This window comes from Misgurnus anguillicaudatus, chromosome 4, assembly GCF_027580225.2.
Source record: "Misgurnus anguillicaudatus chromosome 4, ASM2758022v2, whole genome shotgun sequence".
Lineage (NCBI taxonomy): Eukaryota > Metazoa > Chordata > Actinopteri > Cypriniformes > Cobitidae > Misgurnus > Misgurnus anguillicaudatus.
The window spans coordinates 876062-904019 of NC_073340.2; the positions used below are offsets into that span (position 1 = coordinate 876062).

The window sequence follows — 27958 nt, forward strand, 5'->3', positions numbered from 1 at the left end:
CTCCTCTCTCTCTCTCTCTCTCTCTCTCTCTCTCTCTCTCTCTCTCTCTCTCTCTCTCTCTCTCTCTCTCTCTCTCTCTCTCTCTCTCGCATTAAGGTAATCCTCATCTTTTACCTTTAGAAAGACAATTAAAACTACAAGTTATAAGATTGTACTGCATGTGTTTGAGGGAATACACACACGTTGTGCTTTCAGTCATTAATTTTTTCTCTCTGTCTCTCACACTAAAGGATGGCGTCATTGTTGGATAGTACAGATAAAGGGGTGGTATCATTATAATTTGATCCCCTTACTACGTCATGGGGGAGCGAAATCTGAATGACCTATTTTTTTTACATTCTTGCAGAGAGAGGCTTACCAAAACAAAGTTACAAGGTTGCTATTTTCATGTTTTCTGGATTGGTAGAAGCACTGGGTACCCAATTATAGTACATAAATATGAACATTTTAGGGGTGCCCTTGACTAAGGATTTACATATTCCAATCAGAATTGTCTAATCTTTCTATAATCGACCGATAGTCGTATCATCTATGTGTGTGTGCATGGGTTGGGAGGGGGCCAGACCAGGTACAAATGGGTAACTTTTATTTTCGTTCACAAGCAGCACAACAACTTTGTGACAAAGTGACCAAAACTGTCTTTCAAGTAATGAACGAAGACAAAACTTGATGATGCATTTATATCTTTTTATAAGGTAAAATGTAAGGCAACATAAACATTTGTTTAATCATTCCTCGCAACATCGATACAACGAATCCAAAATTCACAGACTTAAATTAGATCAGAATTTATGTTTATAATAAATAAAAATAATTAATAAAATAAAGTCCGAAGTAACAAGGTGCAGAACAAATATGTGCAAAATGCCTGAAGTGCACGGAAACAAAACACAAGCCAAATAGTTAAATCAGATAACCCTGAGTGATTTGTAAAAAAATAAAGAAATTATTAAAAGAACGAAAGTATAGCCAGAATTGCCAGCTTTGTCTTTTAAATGTAGAACCAAAGAGGCAATAATTTATTAACATAGAAACCTCTTATGGACGTGTAGCCCGGTCACAGGGGTTGTTGGATTTATTAACGCATTTTAAAAATATTTATTGAAAGCTGCTACTTCACGTATTATTTGCATAGCATTATCATAATATGCTGTATATTAATATATTGGGAGATAGCTGTTATATGTGAAATCAGATAATGTCCACCCATATACGGCCAAAATTGAATGATCCTCATTTCATAACACATCTGCGACGATTCGACTGTGAGATTGGTAGTTGAATCAGGCTTCTCCTATCGATGAATCGAATCTTCGACTATTCGGGATCACCCCTAGAAAATGTATTTATTTATCTTCACTCTGAAATAATTTGTTTATTGAATTGTTTGTATACTGCACATTGACACTTTATTTGCATGACCTATACCCATAATAACATTTTTTACATTTTTCTTTCAATAAAGATGAACATTTTTATTATTAAAACTTCGTTTTTTATTTTATAAATCAGTTTTTATACACTACCTGACAAAAGTCTTGTCGCTTATCTATTTTGTAGAAACACCTGCTATTAACCTGACTTTTAATTAATCAATTGGTGTTAGAAATAGCTCATATGAAAAGCTAAAACCCTCCCAAATGACGTTTAATGCACTGAAATTAATTTGTTTCTCTAAAATATTTTTTATCATTTAATAAAGACAAAGAGGTCAAATTTTGGCAAGACAAAAGTTTTGTTGCCTATACAGAAATTGAACAAATTTACTGCAAATACAAAAATATTTTTAGCAAATTCAATAGTGGTGCTGTGAGATCCAAATTTTATTTCTTGTATGACTTCCATGAGCTTAAAGGACTGCATCCATGTGGTTTGGCAAGGATTCATACAATGTATTGATGAAGTCATCAGGAATACCATAGAAAGCAATCTTGCATGCCTCCCAGAGTTCATCAATATTCTTTGGTTTCATCTTCCATGCTTCCTCTTTCATCCTACCCCCCATGCTCAATGATGTTCATGTCTGGTGACTGGGCTGGCCAATACTGGAGCATCTTGATCTTCTTCGCCTTGAGGAACTTTGATGTGAAGATGGAAGTATGCAATGGAGCACCATCCTGCTGCAGAATTTGGCCTCTTTTATGGTTGGGAATATAAAAGGTAGCTAAGATTTCTTGGTATTTTAGACTATTGATGTTGCCTTCCACCCTGCAGATCTCTTGCACAACCACATACTGGATGTAACCAGACCATGATTTTTCTTCCACCAAACTTTACTGTTTTCTGGGTGAATCTCGGATCCATGCGGGTTCCAGTAGGTTTCCTGCAATATTTGCGGTGACTGTGGTGTAATTCAACAGAAGATTCATCTGAAAAATTTTGGGCACTGATTCGACCAGGGAGGCCATTTCGAGACAAAATCCGACAAACTGTTCTGGTTGACACAGGGATTTCAGGTGGCCAGGTCTTGTGGAGCTCTCCTGCAGTGGAAAATGGGCTGGGCTTAGATTTTCGAGCCGACAAACGGTCCTCTCGAGCAGTTGTCTTCCGGGCTCTGCCTGACCTGGGCTTGTCAAAAATGTCTCCAGTCTCTTCAAAAAAAAATTCTATCCTCTGTAGTTGACACTGAGACACATTGAAGGTGTCTGCCACATCAGCAGTGGATCTGGTCTTCAGGCTCTTGATAATCAAAACTTTTGTCTCAGGGTGAATCTTAGGCATGTTTGCAGAGGTCTAGTTGCAGGTGATGTGAAGGTCTAGTGTACTAGGGGTCTTTTTAGACCTAATTGATCCATTATTAGTCACAGATGAACCTAATATGATAAGGCGACAAGACTTATGTCTTTGCAAAAATTGACTCAATGGGCTTTACCAAGCTGTGAATTTTAGAATACTTTTTGACAGTTTCGTTTTGCACTGAAACAAAGCTGTTGGGTTTAAAATGAGCCATTTCTTGAAAACAAATTTTGATTAGAAACTTCCTGTCAATTTGTACACAAGCGACAAGACTTTTGTCAGGTAGTGTATAAATAAATTTTGAAAAGTGTAGAATGCGAACGTGTGAGATAAGGTACCTGGAAGGCGACGCGGCATGTTTGTCTATATAGAAGCTTTATTGTCATTGCAGTGCAACGAAATTATAGTGCCCCATCTGATCAGTGCCAAAAAAAAAATCTAAAAGCATAAATACACACATATCAAAAAGCTATAAAAACCAATAATATAACAAAAATAAATAATGATTAAAGGAGCGGTGAATGAATCATTCAATTTTAACTTGATAATTTGTTATATGAGAGGTCATCATAGTTAAATGAACATCCTGCAAGTTTCAGAACTGAAAACGTCTGTGCTACTGAGCCAGTATTGCACCCGACTGTGGAATTCGAAAAAATATGACATCAAAGTAGAATTGAAGCACCTTCCCAGAGCCAAATACAACGACCACTTTTGTAACCCCGCCCACAGCTTCGCGTGACACACGTGTGTCTCAATAATCAGTAAACATGTCTTTAAAGATTGCCAAATGTAACCAAAACGACTTTAAATACATTTTTTATGAGAGACTTTTATTTTGACGCGGTGATCTGTTATGATAAAGTTACCATGGATACGGAGCCTTGGGTTGTGGAAGAACCGCGTGGGAACAACACAGAAGCTAAATACTTTATTCGGAGGCTCGGAACATAACATTAGGAATGCGTGGATAAAGGTTGTTTTTGAAGAAGTTTCAGCTCCAGCTGTTTGTTGACTTTGTGTACTGCGGATTCATTTGTAAAGAAGCAAGTCGATGCTGGATTTGCAGAAAGACTGTGATAAAAGCACCACTAATATTGGATCTGACGAAAATGACACAGCAAGTAAGACACTTTTACTTTATTTAAGTTACTGTGTTTCACTATTGCTTTGTTAGAAGAGATTGCTTGATATGTCCTGTTTGTAACATCCATGTCTAAACACGTATGTTTGACTGTTTTAATGTACTAAAAACATTAAACGATTAATAAAGGTACAACACTTAACAATACAATTGTAATTTAACGGTAGAAATATGCAAAGTTATTGATAAGGAAGGACTTATCAGCCGCAATTTAGATTGATGCACGCTTACTGTGTTGTATAATGTAATTTAGGCAAGTTGCGTTTGAAAGGTCAAACACTCAACAAAGCTTTTTTATCACATAACTGTGGTATGTAATGTTACGTGTATGTAAGAGCAACCTTACAAGCACAATAGAAATATACAAAGTTAGTGATAAGGATTTATCAGCCGCAGTTTAGATTCTGTGTTGTTTACGGTACTTTAGTCACGTAGAGTTTAAAGTTTTGTTTCTACTTTAGTATACATATTGTCATTTATGTGTATCATCTTTATCACCCAGAATCTTTTGTGGGTCACACATATATGTGTTTGGCTGCTATTTTTACACATTCATGTTTTTAAAACATTTGCCCACATGTAATGATGAGTAATGAAGCTGTCCAATCATAGCAGTGGGTGTTTACGTGCAGGTCTTCAATGTGGCCCCGCCCCTTCAAATGAAGCTTTTCTCCAGAGAGCCACTAATCCATGTTACAAAATAGCCTATTACTTATTGCTTTTGATGTTTTTGAATGTAAAAACCACACGAACATCATAAGTAGACATAAGACAACAGTATAAAACAATAAAATTGACAAATTCACCGCCCCTTTAAATAAAAAGTGGTCTCATTATATATTAAAATGTCATGGCATGTAGAATATTAAATCTTGTCCCCATTCAGAGTCCTTACAGCCCATGGATAAAAACTGATTTTTAGTCTGCTTGTTGTACTTTTAAGGCTCCTATATCGCCTCCCAGAAGGCAGGAGGCTGAACAGTTCATGTCCACGGTGGGTGTGTTCCTTTATTACATTTCGGGCCCTGTGGAGACACCTGCTGTTTGCAATGTCCTCCAAAGAGGGCAAGGGGCAGCCAATGATCTTTTCTGCAGTTTTAATAAATCTTTGCAGAGCCCTCCTATTTGCAGCTGAACAGCCAAAGTACCACACTGTGAGGCAATATGCAAGGACACTCTCGAAATAAAAAGTCACCAGCAGATTTCCCTTCAGACTAGTTTTCCGAAGTAGTCTCAGGAAGTGTAAACTCTGCTGGGACTTCTTCACTATAGCCGTTGTATTGTCAGTCCAAGAGAGGTCCTCAGAGATGGTTGTCCCAGGGAACTTGAAAGTAGAGACGCGTTAATCTGAAGTGGGACTAAAACATTCTTTTTCCTCTTAAAATCAAGTCTTCTTGGTGTTCAGCTCCAGGTTGTTTTTGCCACACCACTTGGACAGTGCTTGGACCGCCTCTCTGTACTTTGGCTCATCTCCTTCTGTTATTAGGCCAACCCCTGTCGTGTCGTCTGCAAATTTAATAATGGTGTTGGAGGAGTGGATGGGAACGCAGTCATAGGTGTACAGGGAATATAGAAGTGGACTCAGCACACAACCTGTGGGGATCCGGTGCTAACTGTGATTGCAGAGGAGGAGTGGAAGCCAATTCTCACTGTTTGTGGATGGTTGGTGAGGAAATTCAGAATCCAGGAGCAGGTAGAAAGGGAAAAACCTAAGTGCAGCAATTTATCTACTAGTATGCCTGGTATGATGGTGTTAAATGCTGAACTATAATCAATAAACAGTATTCTAACATAAGTTCCTGGCAGCTCCAAGTGATCCAGTGCAGTGTATAGGGCTGTGTTAATGGCATCTGGTGTCAACCTGTTAGCTCTGTACGCAAACTGATGGGGGTCAAAGTTGTGAGGGAGGCTGGCCTTGATGTTCTCAGCAATCAATTTTTCAAAGCATTTCATGACTGACTAGGGATGTAACGTATCAATATCTCACGGTACGGCACAATTTCGGAAATGGTCTCGCTGTATGGTGGTTATTGCGATATTGTGGAAAAGTTTGCTGTGTTGTTACAAAGCTCACAGTAGTGTATGTGATGATAATAGCGGAAAAAATACTGACATTTATTCTGCTTTTGCCAGTCAACAGGCAATTTATTGTTGTATTTATGGATCATGACAACATAAAACACTGATCACATAGTGCTTTTGAAGTAAAAGTTGTAGTCAGGAACATCAGTAGTCTTTATAGAAATATTTGGTTGCATAACTGATTCTTCTGTGCAATGTTCAAGTTAAGAAGCACCTAGAACAATTGTAAACAATAGGGAATTCCCTTTAAGTGCAAACAAAGATCAAGTTAAGTCAGGTTTAAATGTGCAAGGCAAATAAAAGCCTTTTAAAACTGGTATTTAGGAACATAACTTAAATAAAATAGTCAGTCAAAAAGCCTTTTTAAAAAACACTAAAAATGACATATCATTTAGCTTATGTTCACGTTTTTCATCAGAAAGATCAAAATATCTACATTGCAAGGGAGAAGAAACAAAAAACAGTAAAAACATCCTTAAACAGTCTGGCAAAAAGCCTTCTGAAAAACACTGAACTATCCTTTAGCTAATGTTCAAATTTTTCTTTAGAAAGACCAAAAGATCGACGTTGCAAGGGAGAAGAGACCTTTGGGCATTTACAATAGCACCGAGGTAGCGGGTATACACAGGTAGGTCTTTGCTAATGAAGACAGAATAGGATACTGCCCTGCATTGTCTCTCCACCACTTAAGAGGGCAAGCAGACAGAGAAACTAATGCTTCTTAGCAGTAAGAGTCAATTTCTGCCTGAATTCCATCTGTGGCTTGATTACTGCTAAAAGAAGAGCCAAGGAGGTCCTCAAGGGCATGCTTCTTAAGAGGAGGCACAAAGCTCATGCTGCTGTCGTTCAGATCTGCTGGATGTGGGCTCCTGGGCAGCACATCTTGGTCCTGGTTCATAAATGATAAAAAGACATTATATTAGCATTTTGTTACATTTTATTGTATTTCTCTCAATTTTCTCTATGGCACAGCGGTAAATTTTTTGACCTGTTGTTACATCTGTGATGCTTTGAACTTTATTCTTTCAAAGACGTCCTCTCTCTCTCCAATGTCCGAAAGCGTGGATGCAAAGCACTGCTCTCCTGCATGAACTTTTCATCCTCTCCTTGATATCTGTCAGTATAATCCTTCAGAATGGCTGCCTTCATCTGAGCAATGGCATTTGAGTCGTGATTATCTATGGCCATGCTGTCTTAAATCATTTGTTTTAGTGGTGAAATGAGAGATATTGTTGGTTGCGACTCATCACAGAGAACAGTTGTGACCATTTTTATTGGTAAAAGAATCTTCACAAGATCCTCTGCATTTGCAAGGTCAGATGTGTACAAAGTGTCAATTTCACGTGACTTGTGTCTCAGTTCATTACTCAGTAGGGCTGCAGCAACAGCTTGTTGTTGTTCATGGTTAGCGCTCCACCATGTCCAGAGATTATTCAATTTTGTCACTACATCAATAATGAGTTTATGTACAGGGAGAGTGAGTAGTTTTTGTTTGGTGGTCAGCCCGGCTGTGGCTGTAGAACTGCGGTGAAAAAAACTTGCTACACGTCTGACTCTACCAAGGAGGCGGCTAACTGCGTTGACTTTTAAACCTGCTTGGGAGGCCAGGTTTAGTGTGTGCGCAAAGCACCATATGTGAGGGGACAGTTCGGCTTCCTTTACTGCCCATCTCATGTTGCTTGCGTTGTCAGTAAAAACATCGATCCTTGTTCCAATCTTGTCCAGCCCCCACTCTTTGACTGAAGATTTAAGAAATTCGGCTATGTTTACACCAGTCTGTGATTCACTAAGCTGTATAGTTTGTAAAAGGTAACTATGCATTTCCCATTCACTCGTCAAACCATGTGCCGTAATAGTGATGTAACTGTGAGTCGCTCTGGAAGTCCACCCATCAGTGGTAATAGCAATGCACTCACACTGTTTAAGATTCAACATGACACGTTCTTTTGTCTCACGGTAAAGAGCAGGGAACACAGTTTGACTAAAATGAGCCCGCAACGGCATTTGATACTTCAGCTCAAGCTTGGCCACTAACCTTTTAAATCCTTTGCCATCTACTGCAGAAAAGGGACGTAAATCACACACTATGTATTCCGTGATGTACCTTGTGATTTCTTGAGCCCTTGCGCTGCTAGTAGTTGTTGAAAATGCCTCCTTCAGGGTTTTTTGACCGGACACGACTTTCTTTGTAAGAGAATCTGCAAACTTTTCGGGATGATGGGTCGTAAGATGACTTCGCATGTTGCTTGTGTTTCCCATGTTGTATCGCACTTTACTGTGGCAGTGCTTGCACATAGTCTATTGTCTGTCCACCACCTTCTCTCCTTTTGCGTTTTTTGACATGGCGAAACCAAAATGATTCCAGACATCTGATTTAAAAGCTGCAGGGGCTGGCGCAATCTCATTCTCAACTTCGGGGTTGTTATTTTCATCCTTACAAGTATCGCTGTCGGCCATGCTGGCTTGTTGTGAGCTTGTGTGGACACTAGCGTGCAGGGTGCAATCCTATTGGCTTAACAACGGTTGTTGTGACAACACAGCACAAAGGATCATGGTCTATGTAGTAGGGATGCACCGAATCCAGATTTTTTAGGTTCGGCCGAATCCACCGTTTAAGATTCGGCCGAATCCGAAACCGAATACCGAATCCTACTCGCATCCTTATTCCAACACAGTAAAACACATTAATGAAGTAAAAAAACGTCCACAGCAGTGTATTTTTCATTTTATTTAATTTTAACTGTACATTATGCCAGGATGACAAGTTGGAAAAACTTTTTTGACAATTACCATAAGCCTATGCATAATGAAAGCGATGTGTTGCGACACGCTCGTTTTTCCAATAAGCAAGCAGCTCCGCGCTGAAACTATATTTAACTTTGAGTGAGAAGCTCCGCTCGTCAATGTCAGTCTCTTCACACGGCCGTCCAATTACAGTGGAGGAGGGGCAGGACATTACCACAGCAACCAACCGGCTCACAGCTGAAGCATCACAGCTACCAAGCGCTTGGCTGAAAAACAGCTGGCATTTGGGGTCCTCAAGGCGTTTTCAGCGGTGTTTAAAAGTTTTGGTGTGTCCAGCTGACCGAAGGAAAAAGCTCATCTCCACGTCAGCACCCGATGTGTGTAATCAACGGCTGCGTGACGTCGACCAGCGTAGCGCAAGCCTAGGGTTCGGTTCGGTGGAAAAAAATCTAGGATTCGGCCGAACCCGAACCCCGCCAAAAAGCCCAGTATTCGGCCGAATCCGAAACCGAATCCTGGATTCGGTGCATCCCTACTATGTAGTAAACAATGATTTGTTCTGCGGGACTGTTTATTCCTCTTGCTTTTTAATATTGTAACCCAACCACGGCGATATCGAGACATGTTTACAACCGTGATAGCGCGATATCGCCAATATCGTTACATCCCTAATAATAATAATGAGCTGCGTTCTGATTGGCTGTTTCCCAAGGGGATCACGTCACCATCAGGACTTAATCACAAGATGTTTACATGACTGGACCTAACCTCTTCACTCCTGTTTACATGCAGTTTTTATTTTCTTATTATTCACACATAGCCCAATACAGAGCACAAATGATGACCTCATATATGCGGTCCACTGTTTTAATTTACTTGCGATGAGAAACAAATAAATTCTTGTGGATGTGTTTCATTATTCTGTGCCGTGATGCAGACAGAAGTATTATGACAGTGCCTCTAAGGATTTGATACGCTGTCGTTGCGTTATTTGAGCTGTTTCTGGATGAAGGCATACTGCTGTCAGCGAGTCATGTTGATGGAGTTCAGGGAAAACTTTCTAATTTCAAGTTTGAATTCGCACTTAAGGTGCAGGAATAATTATAAACATCTGTGTAAATAGGTCGTCATACAATCTACATTTTGGTTTGGAAGTTAACGATAGCTAAGGTTAACTTTACCACAGACGCATTTTGCGTTCGATCTCGACAACACGGTAAATTGGTTTAAATTGATGTTGCCCACTTTTTCAGTATCAAACACTGAGCAAAACCCGATTTATTTTGTCCTAGGTTTGAAAAACTCTCCGCGGTGAAATGGCCAGAGTAAACAAACAGCTTTGGATTGAATTGCTTCAGTGTTTGGTTGTGCCTGGAAGATAAGATTTATAGTCATGTTCTGCCATTTTCCCCATGCTTGTTTTTTCTTAATACCTGAAATACTTCCGATGATTCTGCTGTTTACGTCCGGCTGGCCTAGAATATGGGCGGCTATATAGAAATGTTGGGGGCGTACATCTCGACTGTTACGACACTGTCTGTGTTATGTTGAGATTGGCCTGTGAATGAAGAAACATTATGTCATTACCATATACACAACTCTAATAATTAAGCTATGACGTAAATACAGTTTAACATTCTGAGTCACCTTTAAGATAGGTCAGTTCAAGATGTTTTTAAATAAAGTTAACTAGGATAAGCCCTGCCTGGGAACCTGCCCTGTATGTATTTATGAGAGAAAATACTAAAACAGATAAACAACAGTCGAATATTAATGAAAACTTTTGAGGTCTTTTGTTTTTCTGGTGGCTAGGGATGGGACGGTATGAAAATTTCATATCATGATTATAGTGACCAAAGTTATCACGGTTAACAATATTATCATGGTTTTGTTAAAACTTATACACACACTGAAAACATTTTTTTATATATTTTTAAAAATCACAATTTAATACAGTATTTCATGTCCCTGAATTTATTTCGTTGTAAAAAAATAAAAAAATCTGTCTAATAAGTTTACTGTGAATGAATATAATACATTATCCCTTAAATGCTGCCTTGTGCAAAAAAATATGTTGCATGTGCGTGCCTGCGTCAAACTGATTCTGGCTGGACAGGATTTAACGCGAGTTTTTTTAAATCACGGTAATCAAACACGGTTGTAATGATAATTACATTTTAAACGATAATACTAATCGTCAGGACATTTTATCATGGTTAATCGCGAAACCGGTTATCGTCCCATTCCTACTGGTGGCAGCACAATCTTTCGGACCCTTTCATCGAGCATTTTCTTTACAGTGAGTACTTTATTTGAAAGTTTATCTCTATTCAGTTTCATTTAAATCTTTTGGATTTTCTAAAAAATATAGTTTAGATCAGAAGGATAGCTCAGGTTTAAGGCTTTCATCAGCCCAAATATTATGGCAAGATATTACAACACCTTCAGGCCTTCCAGGAATATACCAACATTCTTTTCTTTATCACAAGAATAATGTTGAGAATGTAAATCCCAACAGTGGTGTTTTCAAAGGCCTAACTTATGCTGACTTCATCCATGCCCTGTACAAAACATTCAAATGTAAGTAAAGAAACACAAAAAAGTTAATGTTGGGTGGTGGGTCTGCAGCTGTAAATCCACAAAATTTGCCAGGACCTGTTGAGTTTTTGATCTGCGCCCCGTAGTGGCCAAATATATAACAACATTTACATAACATATGATTTACTATTTTGATTTGAGAGTAATATCATTAGATTTGGTTGGATTTGAGGCTGCATCTCCAAACTAACATGTATTGATGAAAACTTGTTACATATCATCACAGATAATCACACATAAGCATAAAACAACACACGCTAGATTGATGATTTACGTGCCTATAACTTTGGCTGTGCTTGAGTTATTTTCATAGGAGTCATTTCCTTCGATAGCAGCCACATTTTATGCTTTTGTAAACATACATATTTTAAACTAATACACAAAATGAGATATGATCACCAGATTTGAAATGTTGGTATATGGGCACAGTCTGAGGACACACACAAAAAGTGCTGTGACTGCTCCACTTGCTGGCTTTAATTTGCATTAAATTGGCTGTAACTGCAGTACCTTTTGCCGGATTAACTTGCACATTGGCACGCAGTGTTTGTCTTAGTTACTATCATAGTCCTTTGTGCCATTGATAAACATTAGGGCTGACTTCTTATAGTCGAGGATTTGATGATTCTATCACTTGACTCTTAACTGGACATTTGGATATGAAAGTTTTTCATCAACAGTATCTGCGTAAAACATTATAAACATTGAAAATCACCTGCGACTCGACTGTTTCAGCACATCCATGTTGCAGAGAGTCCGCTTTATTAACGGCTTTTCGTTCATTCCGCGTGAGCTAAACATTTTTGTTCTGTAATTTTTTTACTCGCATAGGCTATAGTTCTACATATTTTTGACCAAATAACAATCGGATATAAAGCAAGTTGTTTTGTAATGTACATTTCTATTCAAAATGTAATACTATGCAAAAGTGAAACTAAGATAACAGAATAACTGTAGCGTCGTCTGCATCTAGAGTAGAGTTTTTAAAGATTAAAAGTTTTAAAGATTAAAATTACTTTAATTTAACTTACCAGCATTAAAACCACTTAAATTAAAAACCTTTATAGGTTTTGTTCTTTGTATATAGCGTCCCCTCCGTGAATAAGGTAGCTGCAGCCAAAAAAGCCAGTGGCTTTATTATTAACTGACTGAACACTTGACTCTTACCTGGACATTTAGATATGAAAGTTTTTCATCAACAGTATCTGCGTGAAACATTATAAACATTGAAAATCACCTGCGACTCGACTTTTTCAGCAGGTATGCTATGTTGCAGAGAGTCCGCTAAATTAATTGATTTTTGTTCAGTCCGCGTGAGCTAAACATTTTTGTTCTTTAATTTTTTACTCGCGTCGGCTATATTTCTACATATTTTTGACCAAGTAACACTCGGATATAATGTAAGTTGTTTTGTAATGTAAGTTCTGAAATAATGACAAATCTTTCTGACTAAAAAGGATCTATCCTGCTTAATTTAGCCAAAATAATGATTTATTCGTTTTCATAATTTATAGATAAACATTAATTTATCTACTAATATACTATTGAAAATGCCATAAATATTTATTGCCTTCTGTACAGGTGCATAAATACTAATTTTAATTTCTTTTAGACACTGCTTTGTTCTTTATTTAAATTCCTTCACCGCCACAGCCCTAGCTGCCACTAAAAAAAAAAAGTTTGACTATCAAAAAATCTAATGAATCAGATTCGACTATGAAAATCCTTTGTCGAAAACAGCCCTAATAAACAGTTGCTTTTTACATACAAAAGACAAAACATGGTTTGCACAGCTGCAATGAACTCCACAGTGGATACTACGCTGTGGTGGATAAACGTTTTTTGTATTCATGTGATATTTGATACATGTCATTACTGTCATAACCCTAGACTGCATGACAGTGCAAGTATATGAAACAAACTATTTTTGCTGATAACTTTTGCATTCTTTTGTCTGAAATCATGAGGGTTTCCTAAGTTCGATAAACTGCTCAACAAAGCTTGGCTTTACTTACTTTTTTGCCCTTGTTGAGCTTGACCCTGCTTGCTGTTAAGCGAGCTGGTGCAGAGAGACAAGCATTACGAGGAGAAACAAAATCATTTAACTTTAATAAGGAATAATAACATTGACCATATATACACGTAGACATTTGACAATAACGGACAAGGACTATGGTAAATGACAGGGTGTAAATAGACAATAAGGAACACAATATGATGAAAATAAGACATAAGGGAAAACTAAACCACAAAGACAATACTGTAACAGTACAAACTAAACGACAAAAAAAAGTCCAGGGTAGTGACAAAGATGGGAGGAGCCCGAAGCAGGAGGAGCCCGAAGCAGGAGGAGCCTGATGGAGGTCCAGAGCCCAGCCATGATGAAGCCCTTGGAATTTGGTGACATCGGCTCTGGAGGAGTCCTGGGCAGAGGCGAGCAAACAGGAGCCTGGGGAACCCAAGGTGCCTAAGGGCCAGAGGGGATCCGACGGCTCTGGTGACTAACTCAGAAGCGGGGGATCCGGAAGCCTGTAGTGGAGCCAAAGTGACCATGGCTGAGGCAGAGCAGGAGGAGGGGAGGAGCCCAACAGAGCCGGTGGGATGAATCGACAAGGTGCATCTGGAGGAGTGGAATCCAGAGGTGAAGGTGGGACGACGACCAACCAAGGCGGAGCCGGAGGGACAAGGGAGCCTGGCGGAGCTAGAGGGATGACGGGCCATGGTGGAGATAAGGAAGTCTTGAGCCTAGGTGGAGCTGATGGGTCGGAGGTGGAGTTTGGGTGGCAGATGGTTAGGCCCCAGCTCTTCCGACCCTACATTGCTGGCATGCTGAGGTGTAAACAGATGCCAGTTGTCTCATTGCTGTATTGCTGGCTAACGATGAAAGTGGAGGAGGGAGTGGGAGGCTGGGACGAAGGACAGGGATAAGGGGATAAGGTAGAGTTGGAAAGGTAGAGTTGGAAATGACCATCAGGGACGAGGGAAGGCTGGCCGTGGACTGCAGACAGCAGAAAACATCATGAAAACATTCAAATAATTAAGTTCAGCAATACAGTGGCAAGAAAAAGTATGTGAAAGATGAGCCGGATACTTGGCTGAAATGAGTATCCGGTATGGATAAAGCACTTCTGCCGAGTACGAGTATTATACGAGTAATACGAGTCAATATCTGTGCTCGGATTAATTGAAAATCATCATTGGGTAGCTGATTGTGTCAGCGTTCTGTGATAGGCTAGTAGTAACAGCGCCACCCCGCCCCTACACACATACAGATGTATTGTGTTGCTGTGTGTCCCGCTCTGCTCATTCACACACAGAAAAGCTCTCTGGCTCTCTCCCTCAGTCACTCAGGTTCGCGGTTCTTTTTCGTTAACGTTTAGGGTTTCTTTAGCTTTTTACTTCGGGTTGTAACGTTAAAAAAACGTACTAACCAGCAGAGTTCTGGTAACGTGGGTTCGTTCAGAAGTGAATGCGACGCGCTTCGTGTCTCTGCCTGACGGATAATTTTTTTCTTTTTTTACACCTTCAGCTGGGAGCTGTCTCCAACCACTGTGTCCCGCTCTGCACACTCACACACAGAACAGCTGTCTGTCTCTCTCCCTCAGTCACTCGGGTTCTCGGTTCTTTTCCATTAACGTTGAGGGTTTCTTCAGCTTTTTACTTCGGGTTGTAACGTGACTACGTACTAACCAGCAGAGGTCTGGTAAACATGGGTTCGTTCAGACGTGAATGCGACGCGCATTGCGTCTCTGCCTGTCAGATAATTTTTTTCTTTTTTTAAACTTTCAGCTGGGAGCTGTCTCTAACCACTGTGTCCCGCTCTGCACACTCACACAGAACAGCTTTCTGTCTCTCTCCCTCAGTCACTCGGGTTCACGGTTCTTTTCCATTAACGTTTAGGGTTTCTTCAGCTTTTTACTTCGGGTTGTAACGTTAATACATACCAACCAGCAGAGTTCTGGTAAACGTGGGTTCGTTCAGACGTGAATGCAACTCGTATCGCGTCTCTGCCTGTCGGAGAATTTTTTGTTCTTTTTTTAAACCTTCAGCTGTCTCTAACCAGTAACCAGACACTGAGTGTCTGGCACGTTTTTGCTGTATATCATACAAAAATAAAGGTATTAAGCTAGTGTTATAAATATTACAAATTAATTTAAGCTACACACACACACTCACTCACTCAAAAAAAAAAACATTTTAAGATTGCTGTCCTTAAGAAGCATCAGCTCTTATGAACCATACCTCACAAGAAGGAGCTCTTAAGATATTCGATCAAGAGTTGTTGCACTCCGTAAGGGCTGAAAAGAGATACAAAACAATCCCAACATGTTTAGACATCCATCAGTCAGCAGTTAGAAGAATTGGCCCTCATTTATCAAAAGTGCGTACACCAAATTTCCAGAGTACACCTTGTGTACACCCAAAGCCACGGTGACTTTTAATATTTGTGACCAGTCACGGAAAGTAGGAACACAAGTCGGATATGGGGCATTTTGAGTTATTTGCAGATTCTAAAAGTGCAGTTTCTAAGCTTTCCAACGATGTGTGCGACATGATCTCACAAAGTTCCCTAGGATAGTCACAGAATTTTTTTGCTCATTTTTCCGTGGCATTCTCTCGGATCTCCGCATATTTCCGTGGCCCTGCCACAGACTTTCTTTTCCGTGGCATTCTCACGAATTGGTTACTCAACTGCTTTTTCCTATTTTCAAACCATTGTCGCTTCGGTTTAGGGTTAGATTTGGTGCTTGCGTTAGTATGTCACTTTAAGTATTGGTTTATACTATTTTTTCTGATGTATTCTTTAATATTTTCTAAACTTTAATCAATTGTTGCCTGGCGTTGGGGTTACAGTTGGGTTTGAGTAGGGATGTCATTTTATGCTAATCTAACCCTTAACCGAAGCGACAATGGTAAGAAAATTGGACAAAACAGTTAAGTTACCAATCCGTGAGAATGCCACGGAAAAGAAAGTCTGTGGCAGGGCCACGGAAATATGTGGAGATCCGTGAGAATTCCACAGAAAAATGAGCAAAAAATGCTGTGACTATGCCACGGAAATTCGTGAGATCAGGTTGATGTGTAACACATGGAAATCTGATAAGATTTGAAGAAGTTGTGGCCATCTGAATATAACACATTCAAGAAAGAAAATGGCGAGAAATTTGAGAAAGAAAAGTTAACACACATCCCTTTTCCCTGCCTGGAGAGACAATAGGGCTCATTTACATCTCATTTAGTTAAGCCTTCCCCTCTGTAAAGCCGTTTTGAGATACAGATGTTCTAGCGTGAGGGAGTCGAAATTAAACTACTTCGTAAGATTTCTTGAAGAGCTCTCGCGGTACTTTGACGTCATCCGACTGCGGCGCCGTATAAAGTCAGTGATGCGACTGACGAATGACGCGGCTGACTGTTATCTGTTCCGCCCCAGCTTCTTTTATTTTTCTTTTGTTTTGTGCGCCCGAGCTTTGTTTACAGTCTGGGGAGACGCACGCTATAAATAAAAAAAAAGGACTTAGCAAACATGTCTGAGAAACAGCCGCGTCACTACAGTCACGTGACTTCACACGGTTCACAATAGAGCCAGAAGAGAAGACAATGCTGAATAATGTCGTAATTCTTGCTATTTTTGGACCAAAGTGTATTTTCGATGCTTCAATACATTCCAACTGACCCACTGATGTCACATGGACTACTTTGATGATGTTTTTATTACCTTTCTGGACATGGAAACCATAAAGGGTAAGTCATTTATGACATTATTTTCCTTTTTGGGCGAACTGTCCTTATGAAGTAGTTACGCTGTTCCCTTTGGGTGCGGGGGCAAAAACACAAGCCACTTATACAGTATGTTAATACACACAGAGACAATGACGCCCCCCGCTGCACGTTAGAATCTCCGGAAAACAAGCCGGTTTCAACCGCAAAATGTACGCTTTTAAATGTACAAAAACTGCTATCTCAAACGTGGAGAGGCTTCTTCGTGATCTCAACTAACAGATTCTGCAATAAAACGAAAATCATAAATTTTGAAAAAAAACTTTGTTTCTCATTATCTCGAAACTTGTGCTGCCGACTTGTGTCACTGGTTTCCGTGACGGGTCACATTTATCAATATGGACATTGGCGTACTAACTTAAAACTTAAATCCTATGCCAACTCAAGAGGTGGTGTGCACGTTATAAGTTAGTGCTGAAATGCGCAGAAAAACAATTCCTAACACCACAAAACGCACTGACAAGCTAAAATCTAAAATATATTATGACCCACTGTAAAAAAACAACAACATGGTAATTATGAACATGGACTTCAATGTTTTATTTGTGTGACTTTACCAAAGCATTTGATTTGTAGGCATATGTATTCCTTTAGTTGCGAGCCTGTGTGCTTTACCTGACGTTTCAGGGCAGAGCCGGAGCTTAGCGGAGCGTTGAGCGGTACGGTAATATTACCATCAGAGAACTGAGCGCCTTTTCGAAAATTCTGTTCCGCTCACTCATTACGCTCAGTACCGCTCACTCAACCCAGAACGCACTTGAGAATCTGTGAAAAAGTCTAACAATAAGTTATGGAATTTAAGCCTTATACATAAATGTCAAGTAAAAATCAAAGTTAAGATTGAGCAGGGAGAAGAAATTGAAAGCGGGTGCGGAGAGACTGTAAAAGGAATATTCAATGATAAATAAAGACATAAAGGTAAGATGCTTGTGTTGAATGAAGCTGTTAATCCGATCATGATGACATGCGGACAAAATCATGGCCACGAATTATCTTTTTTGCTACATTATGGACACAAATTAACAATTCTTTTTCTTCTTTAGTCTAAAGTATGGTCATAAATTTGGAATTCGTTCCCAATATTCAACAGTTTGTTCCTTGGAACAAATTATTATAATATTTCGTAATTTTGTAAATTTAGTGATCATGCGTTTGTTGACTTCTCGCTGTGTGCCCACTTTCCTTGAGCCATCGTGTCTGAGGAACATATGCGAGCTAAATATGCTCGGAAACGGATATCAAGCGCGTCACGTTGTGGGAATGCACAGTCGCACACTCATACAGTATATTCACTGCAGTGGTGGATCTGCTACTTTTCTATATCTTTTCTACATTTGTGAATGTCCTGTAAGTATAATTTCAAATCATAGGGCCCCACGTAAATGTGGTAAAAGGAGTAGTTAATTCTAAAAAGTCACTTACAGTGATATAACGGAAAAAAACTAAAAACAAATGCAAAGACTAAATACGGAAAACAAAAACACTTACTATAGACGCCGCAAATAATAAACACTAAACAGTGAGTCAGTTATTTTGTTGTGCAACCTGGTGCAGAGAGACAAAGATGGTGAGGAGATACAAAAACATTTAAACTTTATTAAGGAATAATAACATTGAACATGTTACTAAGACTATGGTAAATGACAGGGTATAAAAAGACAATGAGGAAGATGAACATAATGTATGACAGGTAAATACAATGACAATGATGATGATTAACCGAATTAACAACAGGTGATGACAATAAGACATAAGCAGAAAAAAAATGTGTGGCTAAAATACATTCTAACAGTCTCCTGTTTCATATCGTCTGCTTTTCAGAGATTTGAATCAAACTTTATGTGTTTGTTTGGTTGACTATTAATTTACTACAAGAAGTACAGGCAATGCTTTATATTACGACCCACAAAAAAACTGTTGAGCCAAGGTGACCTCCTCGCCCATGGTGAAGGGAGACCCGCTCAACGCCAGGTCTAGCTCCACAGTGTTCTCAAAACTCCCTTAGGGAGCAAATTGAAAGAGTTGTGTTTTAAGTGGCTCATTTAAACTTTGTTGATAAAAAACTATTAGTGACTTATCTGGGTAATGGGTGTGTGGAACAAGGTCCAAGAAGTCTTGGGTGTGATCCTCAAGGTAGCCTGGAGACGCATGTTGTTCCAAATAAAGTGGGTACTAAACCATCTTTAGTAGATCCTGCCTTAAAAAAGTAATGTTAATCACCAGAGCAGAATCCTCCTTAGCCTTACTCTGGAGTTGATTCACCCTTCGCCTATGCATTTATGCCATATGTTTTATTAGAGTTTGCGCGTTTTAATTTGCGCGTTCTGCTACAGAGCTGCAGTGGACTCTCACTGGCCATTGATATTTTAACGAATCAAGGAGGTTGGTGTTGTTTCAAAAGAGAATTAAAATTTACAGTGGAGTGAAAACAGAGCAAGGCATTAATATGGATGGTGTGAGGGTGGAGCAAGAGCAGAAATTGTATATCCAGAGCAGCGCTTGAGCAGTGTTATTATTAAATGCTTTGAGCGTGAAGCGCAAATTCTTACCGCTCCACTCACATACTATGTAAACCACTGATTTATCACATTTTCATCCTTTTGTAGTGAAAGCAAAGTTTTTGTATCTACATAGATAGAGACAGGCAGGAGATTCAACATATATGATGACTCGTTTCAGTGATTTAGAGTCGACTTCCTCCTTTAGAAGCCAATAACTTTATTAATCATGCACTTTTTGGTGCAAATCATTTACATTAATGGACAGCTACTTGATACACTGCAATACAGGTTATTTTTTTATTTTGGATCTGTCTGGCACTTTAAGCCCTCTTTTAGTAATCCCAATGCTCTAAATAGTCGTTGACCATATAAAATGATTTTTTGTGTGATTTTTAAGAGGTGTACCATCCTAAATGCTTAACTTATATAAAAGGATGCGTGTCCATCCACTTGCGTGTCTGACCTTTTAGTTTTAAAAACATGCAGGAATGAGAAAATATAGTGCAGGACTGCTTGATTTTAAAATTATTGTTCAGAGAGATAACGTTTGGCACCTGATTAATGTCAAAAAAGTTATTAAGAGCAACAGTACTTTAAAACGATCTTCCTTGCGCTGATAGACACAGCTTAAGCATGTGCAGACGCGCGAGAGCCCGAAACCAACACATATACACAGAATAATAGTTTTAAAAAGATCTGTTGTGACAAGAATTCACACAGATATAATCTGTTATGTCTTAAAGCAACACTATGTAGTTTTTTACCTTTAAATAATGTCTCTAAAATTATTTCAGTGATAGAACTAGGGATGTCCCGATCAGGTTTTTTTGCCTCCGAGTCATTTGATTTTGAGTATCTGCCAATACCGAGTCCTGATCCGATACTTCTATAATACAAAAAAAGAATAAAGAAGAGCGAAAAAAACTGAACCAGGATGTTCCTTATGTCATGCCGCACGCGTTGCTGTTTCTGTGTGGAGTCAAAAGAGTCTAACTCTGTGCCAGCGCATTACTATAGATGTGTTAAAAAATAATGAGAATATATATAGTGTATGTGTACAGGGGTTAAATTGGGATTTGTTTTGTGGGGAGGCTCTGTTGAGAGGGAGGGTTCGAGGGGTAACATGTTAAACCCTGATGACAGCAAAGCCACTGGTGTGTTTCAATTACATTTTGTTCCTCTGATAGGATTTTAGTTTCAGTTTTAAAGCTGTGCCACAGGTGGACCCAAACTTTAAAACCTGTGCCCGGTTGCATGAAACTCCTTAAGTGAGGGTTTCCCTGAGGGAGAAAAAATCCCTGAGGTAAGGGACTTATTTAAGAGCGTTGCAACAAAGGTCTTAACTGTCACCCTTACCTAAGTGTTTATACTAAAGCAATAAGCCCCAAGAAGCAGTGGGTTACCAGTGCATTTTATAACGGCTAAGGGGCCGTTATAAAATGCACTGGTAACCCACTGCTTCGCGGGGCTTATTGCGTTTATAAAACAGTTGCTTCAAATTATGTATAGCAGGATTTCATATAATAAAACACAGCAAATAAGTTGTAATTATATTAGTACAGATATTAGTCTTCCGCCAAACAAAGTAGTTCCTCAGACTCAAGTGTGTCTGCAACAGAGCGGTTCCCAAGCAAAACAGACGGAGCAAAGACACAATGAAAATATGATTCATTAAGACTGTGGTGTTTATTTTCATAAATTAACATTCATCTAATTTATACATTAACATTTATACCGTGCAACTGTTGACGTGTGGATATGCTTGGAAGCATGTGCTTGTGTTAAGCATGCTTAACACTTTCCCTGCCAGCGTTTTTTAAAAGAGTTGCCACCCAGCTTTAGTTAAACATTAATGCCAAATGTTCTTCTTTAGATATATAAACATACAATATATCAAATGAAAGAACAGACCCTCTGCTTTCAAACAACAAAATAAAAACGTTTCACCCTACCTTCAATTGTTCTTTTATCCTCTCAAATTTTGAGCAAAATGTTGGGATAATTCCATTTCTGTGAATGACTTTTGTTAGAAATCCGATTCAGATCGCTGATCAAAAAATACACTTGAGTTTTAAAGTGTTGAGTGAAAGCATCAGTGTTTGTGTAAGATCGCCATCCAGTGGATAATATACGGTACAACTACTCCTCACGGAAGCATTAATGATTAATCAACAAGAAAACTCAACAATATTTATTGACACTTATCTGGATATCGCCATTAATTGTTCAATTGTTGAGGATTATAATTAATACAATATAATATAATTAGCCCACCCAATAAATCAAAATTGACAACAAAATCCGACATTTTGACAGTTATTTTCTACAGTACACAACAACAGTGGCGCAGTGATACAAGCTATGTAATACGGTTTGAGCCGTGGGTTTACCGGTGAGTTTTATCACAGCTGAGAACGCGTTTCAACCAATCAGAATGAAGAACCAGAACTGGCCGTTTTATAATAAGTATTTTACGGCAGTCTCTGCCAAAACACGGCAGCGGAGACGCGGTTGCTGTAGTTACAAAATCTCACAGCGGTAACAAATCAACGCACGCAGCTCAACAGACGGCGGGTTTGTGTACAATGAAACATCGCAAATAACAGACTGTAAAGTGCCGCATGTATAAAACCTCAAAGTAATTCAAACTGGAAACACTTTAGATTGACGGACGATCAAACCGCTATTCTCCTAATAAATGCGCATCACTTTTCTCTAGGGATTATTTCAATCGTTAGAAATGCGCGTTGGTACTTCATTTTCTTAAATAACCGTACAATAGCCATCGCGTGTGACGTTAAGGGACCTGTTTTAGTCCCTTAAGTTTTTAAGGGAAAATTGGACTTAAGGACTTTGTTCCAACGCATAGCAGAACTTAAGGTAATACTTTAGCATTTAAGGGTAAATACTTATTGACAGCCTTAAGGTTCACTTAAGGGTTTTTCTTGCAACCCATTTTTTATTAAGGGCACCCTTAACCTTATATTTAGGGGTTTCTTAGCTTAAGGACTTTCATGCAACCGGGCACTGAACTTTAAATTATGCAAATCTATGAGTCTGACACCCTATATGCATTTGTTGCACATGTCATTATGCACAATTGATCAAACTTTGAAGGAAGTTATAAGAATCAACCTCCTTTTTCTAATTCTAGACATAAGATAGGCTACCCAAAGAGACTCAATTAACAAGAAAAACAACATACTGATTCAGCAATATGTCTTATAAAATAGCAGCCATAGAGATTCCCTAAGCTTGTTAGTTATAAAATACCTATAGTTAGGTCGTAATTAACTTGTATAATCAAAATACTTTATTAAACTATACAATAACTGGTATCCAGTTATCTAGTTAACATATTGTATGAGATGAGTGACATGGCAATACATACTTTAATGCTTTGTTTCTAGACTTCTATTAAGTTTTTTCGACATGGGCACCATTCTTACCTCTATCTCTATCTCTCATCTCTACAGTAATGTCAAATGATCCTGCGCGAATGCGCGTTCTTGAGGTTCTGAGTGAGAGGCGGAGCTGCGTCTGAGCACATGGTGACAAAAACGATCAACGCGTCGTTTAAATGAACGGTAAAAACCCGATCTTGTCGTGGGTTCCTTGCACGCACAAGTATGAAGCCTATAAATGAAAACACGTCAATAGGCTTGTTCGACTTCATGCGGCGCTGCAGCAGTCAACAGCCGGTTGACGTCAAACTACCGCGAGAGTGATCTGCGAAATCATACGGTGGAGTTTGCTTCAAAATCGCTCTCGCGGAACTTTGACATCATTCGTCTGCCGGTTCTTGTGCGCCGCATAAAGTCGAACAAGCCTCTTCTCGTTAGTTCACACGCACCAGCGCAGCGCGTACACTGGCGCGGAGCATAGCGAGACCTTGATGGACTTTAAACCCTGCATATGTATCCGAGTCCTGATCGGGAGGTAACGTCCGATTCCGATCGAGTCTGAAACCACGTGATCGGGGCCGATTTCCGATCACGTGATCGGATCAGGACATCCCTAGATAGAACAACTTTTAACTGGACAAATTGTACTGTTGCTGCAACCTGAGCAGCCTCCTAGCTGCTACAAGCACACTCTGAAAGTGCCGGTGGAGGGTAGAGCACGCAGCCCCGCCCCTCCCCCTCCCTGCAAAAGAGTGTCTGATACCAGGTACTGTTGCGCTTTTCAAACACATGAGGGAGCTGTAAGTCATTTTTACATGGAAACTACATAGCGTTGCTTTAAGTTAATGTTTAGGTTAACTGTTGGGAAAAAATATCTGATCTGTAACATTATATTAGATCCTTGCATTTCAGTAGATTTTAAAGCGGTCAAAAACTATACAATAATAGATTTTTAAACATTGTTTTTAAATCCAATCTAATGGTTACGTCAGAACAACAACAATGCGTCAGATTCAAGTTTGCAGTTGACATAACTACAGCATTAATCTTTGAAGCCATCTCAATGTCAATCAAACAATAAAAAAGAAAAAAATGAACATACATTAATATTGTTTTTGACTTTGTTTTTGTTTTTACCAGTGATTTTAAAGTATGGATGCGGTAATTTTGTTTATGAACCTTGGATTCTTGGATTTTTCTTAAAATTAACTTTGGTGACTCTGCCAACTTTAAACAGGTGTAGCTCTGTCATGTTTGTCCGACTATAACAAATAATGCATTGATAATAGGGAATGTCAAAAAAAAAGTCTGTAAAATTTGCTCTTTCTTTTTTGTTTGTGGAGAAAAAGGAAAATTCATACAAAACAATCGCTAATGGTTCTATCAAAAATTGTAACAGGCTGGTGCAAGTTATTTGCTATGTGCAAAGAAAGAGAAGTAATGGGAACATGTGGTTAGTCTATCTTGTTTCCATGCATTTAATAGACAAACAAGTCATTAAAAAAAACATATACTATCTTTCAAACATGTCTATGTTCTTTAAGCTCTATGTTCTGATTAATGAATGTTTGAAATTACTCTTCTGTCCAACACTGAACTCATGAGATGTCTGTCAATCAGTCTCTCAAAGTCAGGTAAAAGTCAGCTTTTTTTGCAAAGAGAGGGAGAAATGATCACAGCGAGAATGACAGGTATGGCCTATATATAATGTTGTGGGGGTTGTAAAGCTCTTTATTGGTATCTGAAAACACCTCTCATTTTATTACCTGCACAATTAATTCGAAATTCTCAGAGCTCTAGAACACTGCATCGTGAGCAAGACAGCGAGGGCTGTGAAATGGCCGGAGGGCGTTGCGCTCCCTGAGCTGCGAGGAACGTTAATTCAATAATTTAATTGACATTTGCTGTTTATATCAAATAGAGCTGCTCGGGAAGAGTCCTCAAGAGATTCCTGAGCGTGCTCCGCCCCAAACACTGCACAATAACTCATGAGTGTCCCCACCTGTTATAAAACGAGGACAGGGAACACAGCGGCCGTGCTGAAACAGCAGCTCCCACAGGCAGCATCAGTCTATATGGGGGGTCTAAGTATATAATGTCTATGGTTTTACAGATTATTCAGATGCGTGAAAGCTGCAATGTTCTTCCCCAAATTGTCATTTCATGACGCCATGTCCAGTTACCTCGAAAGGGAACATATTTGTGACAATGCATCAATTCACTGTGCTATTAACCACTCAGCAACCACCCACAGCACTCTTTCTTCCAAAATGTATTTTCTTATATATTTAAAACCTGATGAAGGCTTGGATGTGTTGGTACATGTTTATGTTTATATATGTGTGTGTGTGTGTGTGTGTGTGTGTGTGTCTTTCAATAAGAGTGCTGCTGGGGTCCTCTTGGTTGATTTCTGGTTGATTTATTTTGTGCACTTTGTAAATGAGGATAAAATTGTGCCTATTTAATTTTCATTTTAAATGGTTTCTGTTTTTAAATTTGTCTTTCTGTATCCTTAATTTTTCTCCGTTCTCACAGTATCTGGGTTACTTTGGAGATGCTAAGAAGCGGTACCAGCGTCTATATGTGAAGTTTCTGGAAAACGTAAGCAAGAAGGACTATGTGAGGGTCTGTTCCAGTAAACCCTGGCACAGACCTAGTGTCACTCTAAGGTATTGTGAACCGTTTATGCCATCAAACTACTTTTTTCATTGAAGAGAAATGTGTATCACAAATAACAGTATGTATTGCAATATACACATTTAATACATTATAAAACTACTGACATGTAGGGTCAAATAAGTACAAAGAGATAATGACCCTACAGTTTAGGTTTTCACCTGCGTATGCTCGCTCTCTCAGCCAAACACTGTTTTTTTCTTGTGTGTGTATGTGTATTAGGAGAAACATAGCTGATGATGATTGGCTTGGTTTCCATCGTTGGCCAACCAGAGGCAGAGTTCACAAACAGGCACGCCCACTCGCACAGTCCGGCGAGTCCGAGCGAGCAGTGTAAAAAAGTCTGAGCAACTTGGTCACTTTGTCGTTAGATTTGGCAACTTTCTATCACTTTAGCGACTTTATAGGACAAATGTAGCTATCTTTTCTGGCGTGGTTGGAGACTTGTAGACTGACATGAAAATACGCGTGATTTTCTCTTCTCAACGAGCAGCGGTGCTGCTGCTGTGCCCCATCCCAAAAGCATCAATCTCTCTGAAAAACACCGGCGACAGGGCGATGGCAAGTACAACAAGGTAGCGGTCGCAAACACGAAGTATAAAGCACTACTTTTCCATTGTTGAAGAGGCAAGAATGTTTGTGTAAGGCATAAAAAAAAAGTTTGGTTCCGGTTGGTTGTCAGTTTAGGTCATGGGTCGGTAGGGAATTTATTTTATTTTATTTTTTATTTTTTTTACAGTGGCAGCAAGGGATAGGTAGGAAATTGTTAAATATTTAAATTGAATAGCGGATATATTTGAGGTGACTTTGGCCATATTGCGTGTTTGTCTCACGCAGCGCAGAGCCACGGATCTCCACGGATTATCTCTTTTTAATTGTGTGTGTGTGTGAGAGAGAGAGAGAGAGAGAGAGAGAGAGAGAGCAGTAAATGCAGCTGAACGAATACACTGCGTGTTTTAAAGTAAAAAAATAAATAAATAACGAAACGCAATATGTGGAGGCCGATGTTGAATCTGTCTGTATGATATGAAAAATATCTTACGTGAGCCTGTGGCTAAAGTATAAAAGTGGAACTCTTTGTAGCATAATCAGGGCTTGACATTAACTTTTTTGCTCACCAGCCAAAGTGGCTAGTTGTTTTTCAAAGGTACTAGCCAAAGTTAAATTGTATATGATTAAATTTGACTTTGGCATCCTAAAATTACTTTAATTCGAGCAAATTTACTTGCTAAATTAGATGCAGACTGAATTTCAAATGCAGTCTGACTACCCGAATTAAGACAACATTTAGCTGGTATATAGCTGGTATATCAGTATAGATCATATAAGATGCATGAAAAACATGCTAGTAATTAAGGCATAAATAGATTAACTTTGAATGAATATATTAAAAGTAGAACAGGGGTGTAGAAAAAACACTAATTCTAAACCGAAAAGATAAACACAAAACCCATCGATAACCACTTTAAATATTTATTAACAACAGCAGTAAATACTGTCAAGATATGTACATTAATATTACTGTCATGCAGATGTATTTTATAAGCTAAATGGTTTCTGATAAAAGTGATTTAAGACTTTTAATGACAAATGTCGGGAGGGCATTATTGTTACATTAAAATGATGCGCGAACCTCTCGATGGCGGGTTTTTTGTGTGCTTTCAGGTATGCGCTGAATTTCTCTTCGCTCTTGCCCTGAGAGTTTGCACGCAATTTATATCTCTTCAATCTCTTCCATGCAATTGTTTTATCTTTCCCGAAGTGTGTATGCGCTCAGACTGCGTCCTCTTGTGCATTCGCAAATCCATCAGCTCTCGCGCGCTCTCTGGAAGGTGACGCTTTGGTCCGCAACCCCCGCTGATCGCGTGCGCGTCTCTCAACAGATCTCTGTGCGTTGCTCTGGGTGCAGAATGCTCATGGAAGTTGTAGTTTCCCAGTGTCGCATTGCGTATTGTTTATCATTTCGCATAACTTTTAAGAAAACAGACCCGCCTTACGGCCGAAATCTTACCCGCGTTTGGCGGTGTTAATGTCAAGCCCTGGTCATAATACCATAAATTCAAATATTATAATTCACTTACTGCCAGCAAAAATGAGCCTTGGTTTGTGCTCTCTGGAAGAAAAAAGCCCACGTGCATATCGTTGTTCAGCTCGTCTTTTTTTGTCTGTAATTTACAACTTTCGGCGGGGCAAAAGATCACGTTGCTGTGTACGAAACAGCATCTCGAATGCACACCAAAACTTACCACTTTACCAGTGCTTTTGTAAGTGGCGACAACGATCTGTGAACTATT

General features: G+C 39.2%; 1 protein-coding gene across 10 annotated transcripts in view; it reads left to right on the forward strand.

Annotated features, from left to right (window-relative positions):
* Positions 1-27958, forward strand: part of prr12a (proline rich 12a) — a 246672-nt gene that overhangs the window by 85484 nt on the left and 133230 nt on the right. For 9 of the 10 annotated variants that reach the window (XM_055176535.2, XM_055176536.2, XM_055176534.2 and 6 more), the window contains one exon: positions 25524-25657. The exons of the other annotated variant lie outside the window; for it this stretch is intronic. In XM_055176535.2, the coding sequence (XP_055032510.2) occupies positions 25524-25657 (134 nt within the window). The remainder of the gene's footprint in view (positions 1-25523; positions 25658-27958) is intronic. 10 annotated transcript variants of the gene reach the window in all.